This window comes from Melanotaenia boesemani, chromosome 12 (assembly GCF_017639745.1).
Source record: "Melanotaenia boesemani isolate fMelBoe1 chromosome 12, fMelBoe1.pri, whole genome shotgun sequence".
Classification (NCBI taxonomy): domain Eukaryota; kingdom Metazoa; phylum Chordata; class Actinopteri; order Atheriniformes; family Melanotaeniidae; genus Melanotaenia; species Melanotaenia boesemani.
Genome location: NC_055693.1, coordinates 21,427,659 through 21,447,942, shown reverse-complemented (window position 1 = coordinate 21,447,942; position 20,284 = coordinate 21,427,659). Strand labels below are relative to the sequence as shown.

At 37.6% G+C, this 20,284-nt stretch overlaps 1 protein-coding gene across 1 annotated transcript in view; it reads right to left on the bottom strand.

Annotated features, from left to right (window-relative positions):
* LOC121650923 (receptor tyrosine-protein kinase erbB-4-like) overlaps positions 1–20,284 on the bottom strand; it is a 310,734-nt gene that overhangs the window by 147,489 nt on the left and 142,961 nt on the right. Inside the window, exon 2 of the mRNA XM_042002752.1 lies at positions 18,645–18,796. Coding sequence (XP_041858686.1) covers positions 18,645–18,796 — 152 coding nt within the window. The remainder of the gene's footprint in view (positions 1–18,644; positions 18,797–20,284) is intronic.

Genomic DNA, 20,284 nt, shown 5'->3' with positions numbered 1-20,284 from the left:
TGTCTGAATGAGTGAAATGTGAAAATCCTCTTTTGAGAATAATGCAAGCTAGAGCAGAATGTACTGTATGATGATGAGTACAGCTGCTTTCTAACTTTTTTTATTTTACCATCCCTGTACGGAAAATACCCTGCGCATGAGCTGTTTAGTTTGCTTTTATATATTTTTATAAAGCATTTGGAATTTCTTCCTTTAAGGCAAAGTTTCAGTTTTGCTCCCCTATTGCCAGAACTCATCAGTCAGTGACACTGATGAATGAGCTTTGCTCTATCAAGTGGCACATTAGTCTTGGAGTTTCTATATTGCTCTTAATCGGATGCCTTCCTCGAATTTTCAAGATGATTTGCTATAGTTGTGAAATATATTTAACTATTTACTGTATAAAGTACAAGTCAAACGTTTGAACACATACCCATCTAAAATTAATGGGTAGGTTTATCCGAACTTTCACTGCTACTGCATGCAGCCCTGATAACCGGCAAACAACCTTTAAGGTTTATCTATTAAAAGTTACTCTTCTGGTACAAAATCAAACCACTAATTTAATTCTTCACTTAGCTGTATGCTTTTCTCTTGCTGGACAATGGCTATAACTGTTGGTTGTTTAACAAACATTTAAGTTTACAATGTAATACCAAAGCAGCAGCAATTTTATCCTCCATCTTTCATCCACATCTTACCTTGAAAAGAAAGATAAAGACAGACACAAAAAAAAAAAACGAAGGGAGTGAAGTGACATCCCTTCCCATGAGGAGGACTTGTAACTCCATCAGATCACTGGTAATGAGTGGACTCCTGTGGGGAATTCTCCAAATTGACTAATTTGTAATTGATTCAGTGCATTAATTACCGGCCTGGTTACGCCTGTGTCATGGTTAATATTGTGCCGATCTGACGAGGCTGGGAGGCCTGTCTGCATTGGGACTGTTCGGGTGAAGCAGCCATTATTTAATTATACCACACATATCTGCAGTACAGAAAGTCTTAATCCGAGAGTAATCACTTCCACACGCTCATCTAACATGGGGTGGGAGGAAGTCCTGGATCCATGTAGTCTATGCTTAGCTCCTTAATCAGGCTTGGGAGAGCAATCCCAGTGGTATTGTTAAGTTTTCTGGTAGTAGATTAAAATTCAGCACAGTCATAAAATTGACTCAGTAATTTGACTTGACATTACGCTGGTGAAGTTTTATTTTGTTGTGTGGATATGATAATATTCTTAAAACAAAGCTTTTTTTTTGTCTTTTTTCGCATACTAATTCATCTGTTGTTCACTATTTTAAACCACCATGATATGAAATCATTATTTCTGAATGAGCCCAACTTTGATGACATCATTCATCCAATTATGTGTCTGTATTGTGTCTAATAATAAGACTCAGACTCACTCCATCCACTACATGTACCGACTACCATCGACTAAGTAAAGGGTTCTCATGTTTATGAGACATAGAAAAGAGACTGAAAGAAAGAAAAAAACTGAATAAGATCGTAGGACCATGTGACCCATCAAAATACAGCATGCATTTCATTTCTGCTTTAAAAAAACAAGTAGAAAGCATAAAGTGTATACTTGCTTTTTTTCCCTTTATCAACTTTAACTTCAGCAACAGTCTGTTTTCAGCCCTGAGCAAGGAGAGAAGATAAAATAGAGGGCTCTCTCTCTCACACTTGATTATATTTCTGCTTTGATCTACAGCAGCCATCCTCTAACCATTCTCCAAGAGTTTGGACCTTGCACAACAGAACAAAAACAACATACACAGCCCTGGGAGTAAGCAGACTTCATTGTGACCTTATTCCAGTGTTGTAATGTAAAAAGTGGCTGCAGGACCTTAATCATTTGCTGTCTTTTGCTCTATAAGCAACATTGACAAGGTACAAAAAAAAAAAACAAACAAAAAAAAAAAAAGAAAACAGACATTTTAAGAGCTTATGTGCAGGTGCCCAGAAATGATCCCTTAATAAAACAATCAGAGCCCTTTTCACTCAAATCTGTGCAACAGCAACTATACAGTACCTACAAGTTAAAAATCATTGGTGTGCTTACGAAGTGTCCTAATTTTAAGCCTTCTAACAACTTATCTACACTCACTCTGGTTCATAAATGTTGATGGAACTGCTTGCCTGCAGCTGGGTACTATTTGGGATTCAAAGTCATCCTTTAAGGGTTCCCTTAGCATGTGACCTGAAGGAGCCAAAGAATGAATGTAAAAATGCCTCTTTCTAAAGCTCCCTTTCATTTAAACAGAAACCTGAAAAAGAGAAAAACTGAAAAGTGGACACAGGGCCTTCTATACAGGAACATGACAATGTTTTAACTGGAGTGGCTTTTGCCTGTTTGATTGGCTTTAACTAACATACCAATCACCCTATGGGGGTGCTATCCTAGTCTTAGCACCTTTAAATTGAAAGAATGCTCAGATACTTTAGTGCAGGAGGGGGATGTCAGCAATGGTCCTGTTACTTATGTCCTCCAGCAGTACCCCACTGAGGACAAGTAAGTGTTGCTGCGGGGGAGTCGCAGTCACACTTAATGACCCTAAAAGCATTATTAACTAATAAAGGTTGATAGGCCTCTTGGCTCTTCACATTTTAGAGGACAGTGAAGAAGCAGCAGTAGCCGTGAGGTAAAACCTTAGTTGAATATTTGTGCATCTCTCTCGGGTTGCACTAAGGCATATTCCACACAGGACTTATGAGCTTCAGGTTGTGTTCATGACAAGACTAGCTGCTGATAAAGAATGCTGTCACAGTATTTCAACTTGGTATCAATCAGATGTTGTAACTGTCATTTGACCTCTATCTGGGTGTTCTGGGTGTTTCCTGGAACACTGAACAACTAAATTGCAGCAACTCAGACTTACAGATGGCTCCTAGCTAAATTTAAAGCACATTTAATGCCATTATGTGAATTTACCTTCATCTCTGTGTGAGCCAGAAAAATTCCATCTATTTTTATTCATATTTTTCCTTGGAAGGTGTGTCATTGCTAAACCATAAAGTGCTGGTTCACACAAGATCCTGTAAGCAGATGATGTTGAAATGTGCCTGCACTGGCAACAAAACTGATCCAAAATGCATCAGTGGCTCAAGGATTACATCAGCTATCGTTTGATACAACATGACTTCAACCATTTCAGTTCACTGCCTCATAAGGCTTGATAGGGCAACTAGGAATCAATAAGATTAGTTGCTGGAACTTTAGGAATGTTGTCCATTTCAAGTCCAATATAGGATTCTGTGCAATAGCTCTTCTTCATAGTTTGTGTTTTCATGATCCTTTAATTTGGTGAAAGCTCAGGACTGCTGGCAGATCAGTCCAATCTAGTCTTCTACCATCATGCTGCAGCATTGTCTAGCTGAAATATACAATGATTTCCTTTTTAAAAAGTCATTCTCTGGGTGGGTGCATGTATTGCTCTAAAATAGGGGTATCTAAAGTAGGGCCAAATTGGGCCCGCCAGCTCATTACATCTGTCCCGCCGCCTAGATATCAAAACTACTTCGAGTATATAAGACTTGAAAGATTGACACATCTCATCAACATACTTGTCAGTGAGCCAGGTGCAACCTGCATGTCTAAAGATCAGCTTCATGTTTCTCTCTAGTGGTAGCAATTTGACTTGTTGAACATGCAGTGTTTATTTTATTTTATTTTTTTTTTATGACATTTTGCACTATATTTGGTTGCAATTTAGTGTCTGCAATTTTTGTTTGTTATCCTTCTAACTATGCCTTTATTGTTATTTTGCTATAATGATATTTGTAACATGTTATTTGCATGCATTAACAATAATTAAAAGAACCATGATTTACATTTATATTTATTTCACCCCTAAAATTGCTGTGTTTGGCCCACGGCTCACTGGTACATTTTCACTTTGGCCCTTGGATGCAAAAAGTTTGGGCACCCCTGTTCTAAAACGTAATTCTACATTTCAGCATCACTGAATTTCAACCACGGAAGAGATGCCGACCTTTGAACTGAACACTGTTAAGTAATGATCCCTCATCTCTTTAGTCCACAGAATTCCTTAAAGAATTTCAAATCTTGATTTGTGTGATGACAGAAGAGGTTTCCAGTTTGCTTAAGTCCATCTGAAGTTAGCTTCAGCTCATAGAAGAAAGCAGTGCTTCTGGACCATCTTCACATATGGCTTTGTTTTGCCTGAAAGAGCTTTGACCTGCATTTATTTTTTATCAGATATTTGTTGTGCCTGTGCAATTTTCTATTTATTTTTAATTACTTCAGTGTTGAAATGTCCTGTACTGTCTTCACTGCAGGATAGTGGGAAATGTAATCTCGATTCCTTTGTATGTCTTGTACATGTGAAGAAATTGACAATAAAGCTGAATTTGACTTTATGGATGGCACTTTGAACTGTGTTCAGAGAGGGATTTCTGGGGGTGTTCATGAACCCATGCATGGATTTTCTTACATTTTTAAACACAAAATAAAATTTAAAAAACACCAAAAACATAAAACTTAAATACTTAAATTGACTAAACTCAGTCTGGGTACAGAGAGAGAAAGAGAGAGAGAGAGAGAGAGAGAGAGAGAGAGAGAGAGAGAGAGAGAGAGAGAGAGAGAGAGAGAGAGAGAGAAAACTATAAGAAAGCATTTGCAGATGACAAGCACCCCTTTGTATCTCCTCTCTTCTTGTCTGAGTTAAGTGATGGCCCAGTAAAACAAGTATAAGAGGAGAAATAGGTGATGTGGCCTCCTATTCTGACCACAGAGGAAATCTCTGAAATTGAAGATAAAGGTCTTGCTGTCTCCATAGGGAACCAAGAAATCAGTTTTCTGACCCACTTGGCTGTGCACTCATGCTCCCTCTCCCCCTCTTTCTCTCTCACTTCTCACACACACACATCAACACACACACTGACACAGAGCGACTGCATCCAGTCCACTAAGTTTTACTCGGCAGCAAGACCCATCAGCATTTCTAAGAATTAAACAAACCCAGAAAACAATCATGTTTAATTAATTTGCTAAAGTGTTGTGGTGGAATTACTGCAGAGCACTTTGAAACTTTGCACATAGTTCACAAATCATGTTCAGCAATGAAAGAAAAGTGACATGCTGGGTGGGTTTACAGAAAATAAATCTCAATTTCCAGAATATTAAATAACACTGAAATGTAAACTCATACTTCATGTCAATGGCAATGCTTCCTTGCTGAAATATTAAACTTTTATTTTAAACAATCTTTTGCAAAATTTCATGAAAAACACCTTTGTAAATGAACACTAGGACGTATGAGAGCATAAAACCATTTGAACTGCTAAGTTTGACTGCATTTAATTTATGTGCACGGTGACCTATTTCCTGTCTTCAAAGTATGATTCCAAGTATCTTCAGCTAATTATATAAAAAAAAAATCATATATTAGCACATTCTATAAAAGTTTCACTTTAAATACCTTGTCAATACATTGGATTAGTATTTTTTTATTTTTTTCCCATGTTAGATTGTTTACTTTAATGGCTGGGAAACCACATGTGGAGCTACTGCAATATTGTTAATAGCCATTGTCTCCATTTAAATGCCCCAGTAATTCAGGACAACAAGCCTGCATCCATATTTTATTAAGAAAGGAACAAAACAGCTATTTAACTGATCTACTGCAGATGACATTGAATTTATCAAACTAAATCAGCTCTCTTCCCACTATCATGTGCAAAAATGTTGATGATAAAAACTCTTCTTTAAAAGAAAGTACATAGGTGATGCTTTAAATTTCAATTAAGTCCAATTTAGAGATTTTAAACAGCATCTTTTCTGAATTTCTCAAGAGGAAAGTAATAAATATGTTAGCTGGTAGCTGTGGTAGACAAATCTGGTTTTCTAAGCAACACTCTTACATGTCATGCAGTTGTGTTTATGTATACTCGTGATTTACGCGAGGGTTATTAGATTTATTGTGAAGGAGATGGACACATAAGAACATGTTGGAAATGACTCAGAAAAATATTTTAATTGTTTAATGGACATCTCCTGTAGGAGCACCTGCAGCACTTCACTGTGAAAAGTTAACTACATCACAAATGGATGCTGGGGCTGCAGTGGGACCCTCTACAATTTCATGTTTCCATGCAATTCGATGTTTTTACATCCAACTCGCTGAGTTTTTTTTATATATATATTTGTTATTTTTTTTTATTATTTATTTATTTATTTATTTTTTGTATTGCTTTTCATATGTGCTGAGTCCCCGAATTTTGGGATCAGTAAAGTATCTATCTATCTATCTATCTATCTATCTATCTATCTATCTATCTATCTATCTATCTATCTATCTATCTATCTATCTATCTATCTATCTATGTGGAGTGAGTTAGAACTCAATACACTGATGGTTTAACTTTGGCTTTTGTAGTTAAAATTTTGGTTATTTAATGGACCAAACTGCCATGCTTGCACTGAAGCAGTGACACATAGCCTCTCATGCAGATTAGTTAGGTTTTTAATTTTAATATTACCTGTTAACTCCACAAAATGTCTCATTAGCCAGCTTGACTTATGAGGTAAAGCTCTTTTACTACCCCATCTTACTGAACAATTAAATAAAGACTTTAATTGTGGCTTTGCCATTTCTTTCTAATGCTGCAGTTTAGAAATGAAAAGGGGGGGAAAAATAGAAAGAAATGTGAATTGGAACAGTTCTCAAAACATCAGCCGGGCAGAACTTTCTTCTCGTGGGGCTCCACAAAGTATTTTGTGATTGGTCAGACATTTGAAGTGGGCACTGTTAATGTGGAAAAGAACAAAGTGGAAAGTTATGGCATCCGCATTTCCTCTGATGCGATGCTCAACTACTTAACTACCGGTTCAATTCTACAGTCATTTAGCAGATGCTTTTCTCCGAAGCGACTTACTCTCAGATGTAAGTCCCTTTGGAGAAAAGCATCGGCTAAATGACTGTAGAATTGAACTATTAGTTGCTAATCAAGGTCCTCAGAAAGTATGTAAATGTAAACAACACGTGGGATTTAAAGACACTGACACCACCGCATGCACAACCCCGCCCTACCATGGATGAAGTTTTCCTTTAAATATGACAAAATCCGATCAGCTGTGTAATGCACAGAAAAACACAAACATCCCCACTGCAGTATTCCCCACCCTGTCACAGACGAAGCTTCTGGTGGAGTATGTATTGACCTGGTCAATACAAAACGTTTTTCGCGTTCATGCGGCCTGAAAACAAGAATAAATGTCCTGCTTCTTGCAGAGTATGTAACAAGCTGTAGCCTCCAAAGCCCCTTTCTGCAGATGACAGTGTCATACCTGCACAGGCTAGTATCTTCAGCAAATGTAATATGGTAGTGATTGACACCAGACCTTAATGTTTGCCTTCACTCACAAATGTATTCTTGCAAATAATATTTGAAACACTGGAAAGAGCAAGAGCAATCTGATCAATGGCATAGTGACAATTTCAGCAATTTTATTCAAGTTACTTTTGCCTCAGTTTTTTTTTTTTTTTTTACACAGAGTTGTGTACTGGCTAAATAGTTTTTTTTAAGATTTAACTCTTAAAATAAGCATATAGGGATTAGATTTACCACCAAGGTACCAAGGAGAAAGTCCCAGTACAAGGCATCACACAACACCACCTAGAAGTCAAGCACAAACTCTCCAGTGAGTCAGAGCTTTTTTGATGACATCAGGTACATGCATAGAAGATACAGAAGATGATGGCTTATTAGTCTGTATCTTATTTAGTATCATACTCACTGACATAATCTGGCTAATCAATGACCTGACTAATTATTGTACCCATTTTGTTTTGTCACATTCTGGTTAACCTGATTCTATGGCGGTGGTGGGGGGTTGGGGACTTGGAGACTTGTCCATTTACAGTACTGTAGGTCAGCAAAACAGCCACTAAAGGCAGAGCAATTTTTTCTTTCAAGATATTAGAGCACAGCGCTAGACAAAAGTCTATTTAATTGCGGTAGTAGGCACTGGTCCATAAGTGATAAAGACAGTGTCTCACATGGGCGGAGCTGGCACCGTCAGCTCCACACAGTGCTTTCATTTTGTGGTAAAAGCTGCAATTATACCAAAGAGACTGTCTAAATCTCTATCTTGTGCTTGGTTTCTTTTTTTGTTTTTCTTTTTCTATACACCCTCCTCCCTTTCCATAGGGTTAGAGGTCTTTTGTTGCTCTTTTATCAGAGTAATCAAAACAGTGTCATCATCTCAGAGAGCAATTAGGTTATTCTTTCATCTATTTAGAGGAAGAATATGAGTCATGGTGAGTAAAACTCAACAAAAGAGTATGAAACTTTCCTCACCCACCACCTCTGTCGCATTTATTTCTTTGGGTGGGGAGTATTTGGTGGGGGTGAGGGTGTCTTTCCTTCTCAAGTAACACTGCAGAAAATTTGAAAGACAGAGAAGAACATTGCAATTACCTGTTGCATGAGTTTAACCAGTAATGGTTACTTCAGATCCACAATGTCAGGTTTTAGATGTTTACCTGTTCTAACATACCTGATTCGAACAAAATTAAAAGCTCTCAAATTCCTTAACAGCTTTAAAGCTCTGTTAGCAGGACAACTGTTGATTAATAGATTAATAGTCATTGTTTATTTTCCGTATCTCTGTTCAGGCTTTCATTTAAAAATAAATATGTTTTCAAATACTGCAACAGCTGACATAAAGGTGCAAGCAGAGTGAGATGTTACAGACTCAGCTGGGAAATTATGGTGCAATCCACATCTGTTGGTTCTATGCAATGACAATGACAATAGAGAGCAGGTCTCATTAAGATTCCCAGCCATCTTGAAAAGTGAAAATATACTCCTCAGTGTCTTCCATACCCACTTATACAGACATAATTTGTGACATTCCTTGCAGTAAAAGAAAAATATCAGATGCCACCGACTTGCATTTAAAACTTGTCCAACCCGCATTGCCTACAAATTGAACTGACATGGTGAAGGATGCTCATTAAGACCTGTGTGAGTGTGTAGATGACAATCAGCCAGAATGAGCGAGAAGGTCAATAGCCAGGGACAGAAAGTGATACTTTGTCCATTTTCGATACTTTGTTTTCATCCTTCCCAAGTTAATTTGACTTGCATGGGCTAGCGACCCTGACCGACTCACCCTCCAAAGCCACCCACCACCCATCACCCAGCCTGATCTCTCTTGGCTATTTACTCCCAAAAGCCACTGGTGAAATTGGCTGATGGCTAATCAACATTTAGCTCCTCCGAGTGTGTTATTACATAGCAATTGATGGATGGTACAATTACACCCCGTGTCACTTAGCTAAATGGCTATGTAATTCTAATGAGTTTTTATTCAAACACTGACTAGTTAGTGTGAGGAGAGCTGGGGGTGGGAGGCAGAGGGATGTAGGGATAAAAATGCAAAAGGAAGCAACAATAGCAAACAGAGAGGAAAAAAACAGAGGAGGCAGAAGAATAGTGAGTGAATAAGGTAATCAGGTAACATGATGAATGTGTGTCACTTTGTCAAGGGAATCAGCAGGAAAACATATTTGGTGTTTAAGATGCTGAGTTTCAATTTATATTAAGAAAGCTAGAATTTTGGTTTTGATTTGGTTTTGGAGTGAAAATAGCTTACTATCCAAATAAAGTATGTCAATATTAGAAGATTATTAAACTCTTAGGTTAAGCACCAATGCAGATAGTGAGGCGAAAAACCAGGATGCAGATGGGCCTTAAGGACTTCTAAGACTATTCAACATGGCCTTAATGATGGTTTTCATGTACAGTATTTTACAAAGTGGTTAAACCTGTTTTAAAACAAATGATGAAAAGTAATAGCACATTTAATATAGTTGTGTGGTGCTAAACAGTTGAGTTCACATAGGTTAAAGTAAATTAATTCCTACACTGTTATGCAATGTTTTGAACATAACACAATATTACTGATAAGCAAGTGACTGGCAACAGATGTGGGTCAACTGCAGTTTACTTTTGCATTAAGAAATGATAATATCCCCCAAAAATATTGATAAATATGACAAAAAAAGAAAAAAAAAGCCCTGCAAAAATTGTTTTAATTTTTGACTTTCTTAACCTAGAAATCAGGACTGTGATGCGGGATGCCTTACAGAAACGTAAATATTTGTATGCTTGGTAAAAATTCTTAAGCTCAAAAACACAAATACTTAAAACACTGATTACTTTTAAGGTGCAAATGATCTCACAAGCACTTGAATATTGTTCCAGAGAATCTAAAGTATTCAGTTAGAAGTAAGAAAACATTTTGTATGAGAGGTGATAAAAGAAGAGAAAGTGAAGAAGCCATTTAATCTCAACCACAGCTTATACTGTTGAGGTATACAGTAGTGTATTAGTTTACAAAGTTTGAAGAAAAAAAGAAATGAAAAAAGAAGGAAGTAAGCGAGAAGGAAAAAAACTAAATCGTAGAGGGATGACAGGACTCAGAAAAGAAAAGCCAAAACCACAAGGTTCCTGATTGTTATGCATAGACTTACCAACAGCTTGAATGCATAAAAAGTATTTGTTACCGGATGGGGCCTAAATAAAGCCAGAACAGATTATATGTGCAGGTGTTTTCAATAAGTACTGTTATCAGTTGGGTTTTGTTAATGAGGAGGACAGAGGCAGGTTCCAGGGGAATTATTCTACTCCGGCCTTAAGCCTCAACACAAGCCATTCTTGAAAAGGACTCTCTCATCTAAGTCACAGTGGGTGGAAATTGATTTCGATCCTCCTGAGAACTTGGTCTATATCATTCACGTTTTATTTTCCATTTATTTATTTATTTATTTCCTGGCTGCAGAGGGAGGCAGATATGAAGTCTAAAAGGCATCAGAGAAGCTGGGTGGGCTATTGTCACAGCCCAGTTCTGCCTCTCCTCTCCACTGCCTCTGTATTCAGCCTGGCACTGCTATGTTACGATAAGTACTATCACTTCTTGTGTGTGAGTGTGATGAATGAGTGTGTGTATGTGCGTGCACCTGCACACACGCAGTACAATGACAAAGTCGCGTGCACTTCCTGCCAACTTATTAAAAGTTATTAAACCTTGTAAAGTGGAAGTTATGCTGATTATTTCCATAATGCACAACCAAGGAGGCTTCACTATTAGGTAGGATGTCTATCTCTGGGCTCTGTATGATAGACTATGATGCAAGCACATCATTTTGCACAGGCTTGCGCGCAACATATTAGTCATTTCCTGGTTTCCTTTAGGGTTAATTTTTAATGTTTAATCCGTATTTTTTTGTATGGTAATTAGAATGACGTTACAGTGTACTGACACAACTGTCTTAATTTCTCTTACTCTTTCTTTGGCATGAAATGAAGTGTTGTAGAGCCTGAATGTCTAATAAGCTTAAAAGTTTCACACTGATGATACTGCAACAGCAGTTTTTTGACCTCTGTGATTTAGTGCAGGTTTCACAGTATCTATCATTACAAGACAGGTCAGCACAGCTCTTATTTCCCGGCAAAAGGTCTACAGGTCAGTGTCAATGAAGGATTGGGGATTTGATCATTTAAGAGGTGGCAAATTCAGGCTGTAGAGGAGAGTACTCCTTTTTGTTCCCTTTATTTCCCTTCAAACTGCATTTAACCTCTCCATTTCTTTTATTCCACTTCTATACCCACTCAGAACATTTCTTAAAGACGTGGGAAGAAAACAAATGAGCCCGAGCTTTCTGTCAGTCAAACAGTGAAACTGCTTTTATAAACTAACACACATAGATGTTACATAAAATGAATTTGATTTAAGGTGGTTTAAAGGAAAATGTTATTATAGAAAATAGAAACTTTCTTGATGTCATATTTCACCCAGTAACACAGACAGGCTCATGAGTATCCATACACACACTAAGAAACAAGTTGTGCAGAAACACACACAAACATGACACATCATCAAGTACTGCTTCTTCTTCACACAAAGATGAAGTCATCCATTTTCAGGCAGAACTCATATCTCACATATTCATCTTTTTTTTTCCCCAGACACACTGACAAGCTATCCATTTGGTGACTGTTGCAGATAAAAGAGGAAATTTGCAAAGTTAAATACCATCATTATTAAAAATGAAAGAAAGTAGAACTAACCTAGGCCTATCAAAGAAGTCTTAAGAATAATTCGGCTTTTTAACACCCTTTGAACTACTGTAAATCCTGTCTACGGGAGAAAAAAGTTAGCAATGGGAAATCACAAGATAACTGAGAAAAAATTTGAAGGACTACTAAATGTTTTGCATGTGCTTCAGATTTCCTTTCAGATTACATCCATTTCAAACTCTTTCACCCCTGTATTTCTTCTCTGACCATTCTCCTCAGGACTTCTTTTTCTCTCAATGGTGTCACTTCCAACCCCACACTGTCCTTCTTCGTGTCAAATTAAAGTGATGGAAATGAACTTGAGGAGACGCTAATTGCAACTGTCAATCCAATCTAGGTCGTGGCTGAAAGACAGGGGCTCCCTAGCACTTCATCAGTCTTCATTAATATTGAAGGGGTTTGCTGAGGAGCACGGGGCCAGCGTAATCTGCACTCATCTAACAGTGCATCAGAAATTAGGAAACTGGGGAGGACACTGATGGTGCCTGAGGGACAAATATGCCAGTCAAAAAGAAAAATGAAGAAAGATGTCAGGAGACAGGGACGGCACACAGAAAAAGATGCTGCCTTTGAATTAATAGGAACTGGAATTTACTGGCAATTCATGTGGTGGTTTAAACATCCACAAGATCTAATACTAAATGATTATATATTGAATTTTCCCCATTCACAGAACTTATAATATGTCAGATCTGCACAACATTTATTTCAAAATTGATCATACTGGCTACTAATTCATTAGTATTTTTAAGACTGCAATATTTTACAAACACTTAAAACTAAAGAGTATGAAAGAACAGATAATGGGGTTGCTCTGGGTCATATTTTAATTGTTAATATCTGTCTCGTATATTCTTTATGATAATACATTGAATACTATTTTAAAAGAAATGGTTTTATGTGGTATTCGATGCATGTCCAAACAATCCTTTTGGTACATTTCTGTCACCTGTAGGCATCAATTAAGACTACTTAATAATCACCATTTTTAAACCAGTAATCAATCTATCATCAAGACCACTGCAATTTATACAAATAAAAATTATCATAACACAATGATGATTAAGTAAAAAGCCTTATTTGACCTGCATATAATCACACATAGAGTTAAAATGTTGACATATCCCTCTCCAACAGAATTCTCAGAAGGGTTGTAAAATAAGACCAGAGAGTTATAATCTGATCAATCAACCAATTTATACATAATTCAAACAAATCATCGGAAAGTTTTTTTTTCTTCCTTTTTTCTGTCTATCAATATTTCTTCAAATACTTACTACTTACAATGTACTTTCTCTCTAGACCTCTCAAAGGTCTTTAACTTCTCTTTTCTCTTACAGCAACTTTACAGTGACCCTGGAACTATTTAAACACAAACACTGCTACAGACTCATTCATTATTTCCAGCCGTTTTTGGCCTAATGAACCAACTCAAATTCTGGATGAATGTTAATGTGTTTGTGGTGGTTGTAATAATTGGAAAACTCTATTTGATACAGAGATGTTCTAAAGAATTTTGTGCTATAAAGCTAATAGTAAAATGCAGTGATTATGTTGAAGAACTCCCACTGCAAACTTCTCCCCAGTAAACTGCATTGCAAATAATAATATGTCACACTTTAAATCCAGTATAAGTCCTATTTTATGTTTACTCTATAAATCTGGCATCTTTTCACATGGATTAATTACCTTGGTTAATCATGCAGCCTGATTAGGTTGGAAATAAATTAAGAGTAAAATATCATTGTTATTGAAAAAGATGTCAACTTTATTGAAAAAGACTAATATATCGTTTTAATCACAGTGTTCCCTTGGTAATGTTGGCAAAGTCAACACGTGCATGTTTAAACAGCTATTCTGATAAAAACACATTTTCAAGTATTTTAAGAAATTTTATTTCTTGTTGAATCCTTTTCTAGTAGGAAACAAAATGTATTGTTTATTTTTTCATTGTTAACAGTAAGGAAAAAAGCTGCATATTTGTAAGAGAAAAGCTCAGACTGAAGTTAACTTTCCCAAGCTGGTGTTATGTGAGTTTGTGATTCCCTAAAGCAAAATGTTTGCTTACTCCCCAACCCCTATTAACCAATAAATGGCCCAGACACTCTAAAGCAAAGCAAGGTCAAGTCTAGTGGGGCTGAAAGTGCAGAAACTTGTGCTGCCGACATCATTGTTATGCAAGCTAGTATCTTATCCCATCCCCATTGGAAATTACTGAATGAGTTGATTCACTAGAAGCTTGTTTTAATTTATAAATTGTAATGACACAATTTTTTTTCTTCCCTAACTGAAGTTACAAGATGTACCAATTGGTAAATTCTGCTCACAGACAGACACATTCTGGTTTCCATCTGCTAAGCATCATTATGACAGCTGTGAGTTACTTGAACAAGTGTAGGGTCAAGTGCACACTCCATACAAGCGTCACTGAGGACACATTAATAGACCAAGGCCATCACTTCCTGAAAGACCCACGTAAAAGTTCCAATGTAGCTAGATTAGCATGTATAGCCATCTTTAAAATAATAATAATAATAATAATAATAATAATAATAATAATAATCAGACACACTAATAGCATGAGAAATATTAGAAATTTTATTTGTAAATTCTATTTCTGTCATTTTAGAATTACAGGGAACTAAAGCACTGTAGTGCAAACTGAGTTGTTTTGTCAGAAATTTTCCTCTGATTAATATGCTGATTCTGATTAGTCAACCAGTGCTAGGGCCATGTACAGACTGATGACTGCTTAACTTTGGGTGGAAAATAACATGCTTACATACATATAATGAATTAATAGTTAGAATGACAAGACAAACAGGCTAATCTTCCTACAGCAGACAGTAGTAGGAGGGTAGAAAAGTAAAAAATGTGTTTTTTGACTCATACAAAACCAGGTCATGAGGTACAAGCAAGTTTCATAGTCTGTGGTAGCTTTTCTTTTAGTCTAGCTTTTTCTTTTTTGTTTTTGTTAATATATATATATATATATATATATATATATATATATATATATATATATATATAATGCAGTAAACATCAAACCACAGTGTTAACCGGTTACAACTTGGAATTTCAATTTCTATATGCACATGTGTGTTCTGCTTAAAATATGGGAAACAGATCCAAAGAATGAGAATGTGGATTTAAATGCTGATACTGAAACACTGCATGTGCCTAAAGCTCACTGCCAGGCTGTTGGTGAAAATGTACATATTTGAGATGGGGGGTAAAAGCCCCACTGCTGAAATGCAGGTATTAATCACTATGCAAGCGTTGATTCATCTGTTGTGGAGGCAGTTTGGAAGATGGACTCTATTTATTACTAAAGCTGTTTGAGGGGCTTTACGAGGCAGCCATCAATCTCTCAGCTATCTTCAAAAGAAGGAGCCAATGCACAGGCATCAGTTTCAATCACCTTCCAGAGGCAGGTGGTATGGTAAGCTGCTGCACAATAGTTTTTGTTTTTTTTCCTCCTTACTTCTTCTTTTCTTCTCTACCTCAAGGTGATTTTTCCCTCCCTGGGGAAACATGTTAATAATGTATCTTATCATAATAATAATAAAATTCCCTAAAAATACATACTGCACCCTGCCCTTTGGCTCCCTTGCTGTTTGGCACCTCATGTTCTCAATTAGCATCTTCAATTAACCCATTTTAATTGCCATCTACGAAAAGGTGGAAGACCCTGGCATGTTGATGCCAACAGGGAGACATTTTGTAAATGACTGGCGGTGTAATGTAGGCATCTAAAGAAGGGATTGTACTTAAAGTTGTTCAGCCACAACTTGCAAAAACTATCTTTATGTAATTCTGCGTTAAAAGGCAAAAGTAAGAATATTGTTTCAAGGTGCATATTGTTTCTGTGTACCTAAACAACAATTACACTTGCCTTTGAAATGACTCCCACTGACAAGCACAAATAAATACACAAACACCCCTACCATCTTTTTTAATATAAGACAGCAGGGCCTGATACCTCTGCAGGAGTTTAATGGTATCAGTTAACCATCCATTGCTCCTTCATTTATAATATAATCTTGGTTTTGTTTCACATCACAGGGGGTATTTTCTGAATTGCTCTGCACAATGCAGAACACTTAATGACTCTGTTTTGTTCTGGTGCTCTTGATCAATCTTGATATTTTGGTCAATACAAACTAAACACAAGAGGAGACAAGTTGGCCCATTACTTTTACCTGATGTGAACAAATCATTCTGCCATATTAACTTTAAGTTATTGCTGTAGGGAGCAAAATATGAAAACACAGCTTGCTTTGTTGTGGGGCTGCCTCTTCTGCAAAGCCTTCTTAGCCCAGTTTATTCGCACAGCAATATTAGCCCAATAATGCAGTCAGCACTTCAGTGCAACACCAAGGGAGAGCCAAGCCCCCCAGATAAAATGAAATCAATTGGAGTTGGAGGATGTTAGCAGTAAAGAGTGCAAGGCAGCATAGTTTAGGGTGATATTTGTGAGACTTGAAAGTCTGACAGAGGTCAAGAGGACCAGTTAATTTGACCAAAAAAGTACACAGTAAATTCTACCTTCTGGAAATTGCCATGCAAAAACCCCAAGTCATTACCCTGGTATTACTGCTCTGGTTATTGAGGAGCAAAGGCCAGTCATCACCTGACAGCCAGTCATCACCTGACAATGTGTTTGGACAGTATGTGTCCATCAAACTAAAATGAAAGCAATGTTTTTTTTTTTGCTGTTTTTTTTTTTTTTGTTGTTGTTGTTTTGTAGGTTATTATTTTTTTTTATTCTTCACCTGCTTGCCTTGAGTCCAGTTTAAAATCACCTTCACAGCCAAAACAATTCTTCTTTAGCTCCCTCATGGAAGCATGCACTGTGTTTCCACACAGATACTGATAACAGTAGTGGTACCATATTTCATACCTCTATTGATCTTAGAAAACCTCGGTCACCTGTTCAGCTTTTACACAAAACTGCTCATAATTCTAAGAAATAGAGATTCATGTCTAGTGTTATGGCTTGATTTTCCTACTGTGACACATGTTCAATCAAATTGAAATAAAAAAAAGATAAAATGAGAAAAAATAAAATTCCCCAATAATTTTGGATTTTGATTGTTCTACTGTATGTTCAGACCACAATGATGCGGAAGTACAATCAGACACTGTGATAAAGGCTGATTACCACTGATTAGTACCACATTGTCCTTCGCTCATCGTTCATTCCATAGACATTCTTCTGAGTGCTGACTAGTAGGGAAAGATCCTAGCAAAAGTGATAAACTGTTTCTCTGCACAAGGTCAAGTTTTTTTTTCTTATTGTCACACACACACACACACACACACACACACACACACACACACACACATATATATATATATATATATATATATATATATATTTATAATTTATATGGTTCCACCCCAAATCCAGTGTCCAGATGCTACAATAAGCACAAAGAGAGAGGCTGAGGACTAGTGACCATCAGGGCCACTATCCAAGATGAAAAATCCATGCTCCATGAATACATCAGGAAGATCGCCCCAAGTGATGAAGACCTGAGTGAATGCCTCAGGCAATGGAACCTGGAGGAGAATGAAATGGAGGAACCATCATGGGGGCAGAAGGCCCTGCATGGGATGCATCACTGCTGAAGTGGCGGATATTAACAAGTCCTACCAATGGCTAGAGAGAGCTGAATTCAAGAACAGCACAGAGATGCTAATCATGGCAGCACAGGAGCAAACCTTGAGTGCCAGGGCAATCGAGGCCCAGATGTAATATACCAGGCAGGACCCCAGATGCAGGCTGTGCAAAGAGGCCCCTGAAACAATCCAGCACTTCACAGCAGGGGGCAAGAAACTGGCAGGCAAAGATTGCATGGAACGCCATAATCATACTACCCGCGTAGTGTACAAAAACATCTGTGCAGAACATGGACTGGAGACCCTTAGGTCACAATGGCAAACACTTCGAGGTTGTTGCCATTGTGACTGCCCTTGTCTGGGTGGCTGGAGGTCCTGCACTGCAGCCCTGTGGCTGTGGTGTGGACCCCGGGCTGCCCTGACCTGGGTGGTTCCTGTGGTGGCGCCCTCTGTGATCCTGGGTGGGCTGGTTTCCGGTGTGACTGGATCCCCAAGATACACTTTCCCCACAGCAGCATCAAGCCACATGTTTTCATTTGATTGATAGTTTTACACATACATGTAGTTAGGAGACAGTAACTAGCAATGGGAGTTCATGTTTGTACAGAATGGGGTATGGTCGGGTGGAGAAGTGTACATGCACTTTGTATGTATGTAAGTGATATACAAGTGTGTGTGAGTGACAATATGAGATGTGTTTTAATTTTCTGTTATATACTCTGGTGTGTAAAGGCTTTTAAGTTTTGTTTTTAATATCTATAATTTTTTTTTTATTATGTAAAGCACTTTGTGTTGCTTTGTGCATGAAAAGCATTCTATAAATAAAATTTGATTTGATTTTATATATATATATATATATATATATATATATCTACATAAGCAGATGTTGCAGTCTTCTAGTTTACTGAATTGCATGGTCTTACTCTGAGGAAGGTGAGGTCCCGACTGCGGTCTATGCTTGTGATCTCAAGGTTGCCCATTACGACCTCGCAGTTCTCGTAGTATTTCCTCAGCGTCCGGTACTGCTGCTCCAGATCCGATAGCGTACTTAGCTTGTTCTCTGTTCCAGCACATACTAGAAAATATAAAACAGAGACAAATAGATAAGATATGTTAATACAGAAAACAATCTATGATATGGTAAAATGCTGTTGCCAATTTTAGACAGCCAATAATTAGAACACTCAGGTCTAATTTAGATTTCCCAATTTTTACCGAGATGAACAAGTACCCGCATTGCTCTCGACACTCATGGGGCAGGTGGAAGCTCTTTAGTGGCTAACTGGACTTGCTCACTTGACAAGTAATTAAACAGAACCATTTCTACCCATCATGCACCTTCCCCACCCCAAGACGACACAGGCCATCTGCCCAATCAGCTGGTGTTGCTTTGCCCAGCGTGAAAACATACACATAGGCGCATATGGAGATTACATAGGAAAGGCACATAAAATTACAAAAATGTTTTCAATATCTAAGAAAATGTGAAAAAGATCCCACTAAGAAATGAAATGGCTTCTTAGGACTTAAAGCACAATGCACACATGTATATGTATATGTATATATATATATATATATATATATATATATATAATGTTTTTATTTTGGGTCAGGACATATTTTGCAAACATTTGATAACTCTATTCACTCTTCTGAGGCAATAGTTTCATTTGTATGGCCACGGTGGTGTGGTTTCTTCCACCTACATCGTCTTCACGCTGACAGAGAAGCCATCACTGTGACGGAGGGGTGACGGGTCCTTCCCTGAGTCTTGTCACACTGTCACCCATGAGCTGTTACCTCTCCCTTTGAACACCTCCACCTTGAAAGATCTTTACTGACACTTTGCATTTTAATCCAAGATCCATTACACACAGTGATATAAGCTATACTAAGCTCTCCAGTATTATACTTTATACCTCCCTCAGTCCAACCTGAGTGCTCTATATCTCTTCAGCTTGCAATATTCTAGGCCAAAGTCTCTTGCCCTTTTCTCAGACACAATGTGTGTCAAAATATCTGAAAATGCATTTGCTATTCACTACCCCCTTTATACAACAAATACACGTGGGAAAAGAAGGATTCAGCTTCAGGGCAATACAGGCTGTAGAGACAAATGGGTTTGTGTTTAAATACTTCTGCATCTAAGCAGATATTAGATAAGTGGAATCATTCCAATGTGACCTGAACAATACCCATATGAACAGGTGCTGATTGGCTATGTTGCACATAGCATACTGTGGTGCTCAAGAATGATATATGGCAAACCTGGGTGTTTTCAATAACAGTTAGCGTGGGCTAGAGGGGAGCGGGTGGAGGTAGGGAGGATCATAAAGTGAGGATAGGTGTAATAAACTGTTATTGCACCCTTGGGGCAGGGCGCTAGAATCAGAGGAAAGGGGCATTGTGGCATGTGACGGCTGGTGAAATTTACTTTTTATATGCCTCCTCAAGCATGCTTTCAGTAAGCCTGCTGACTTTTGCAACCTGTCTAGTGCAATATGGATATAAAGCATATATTTAGATATACCACAGGCCAATAACAGGAGTGAGTACAGCCCTG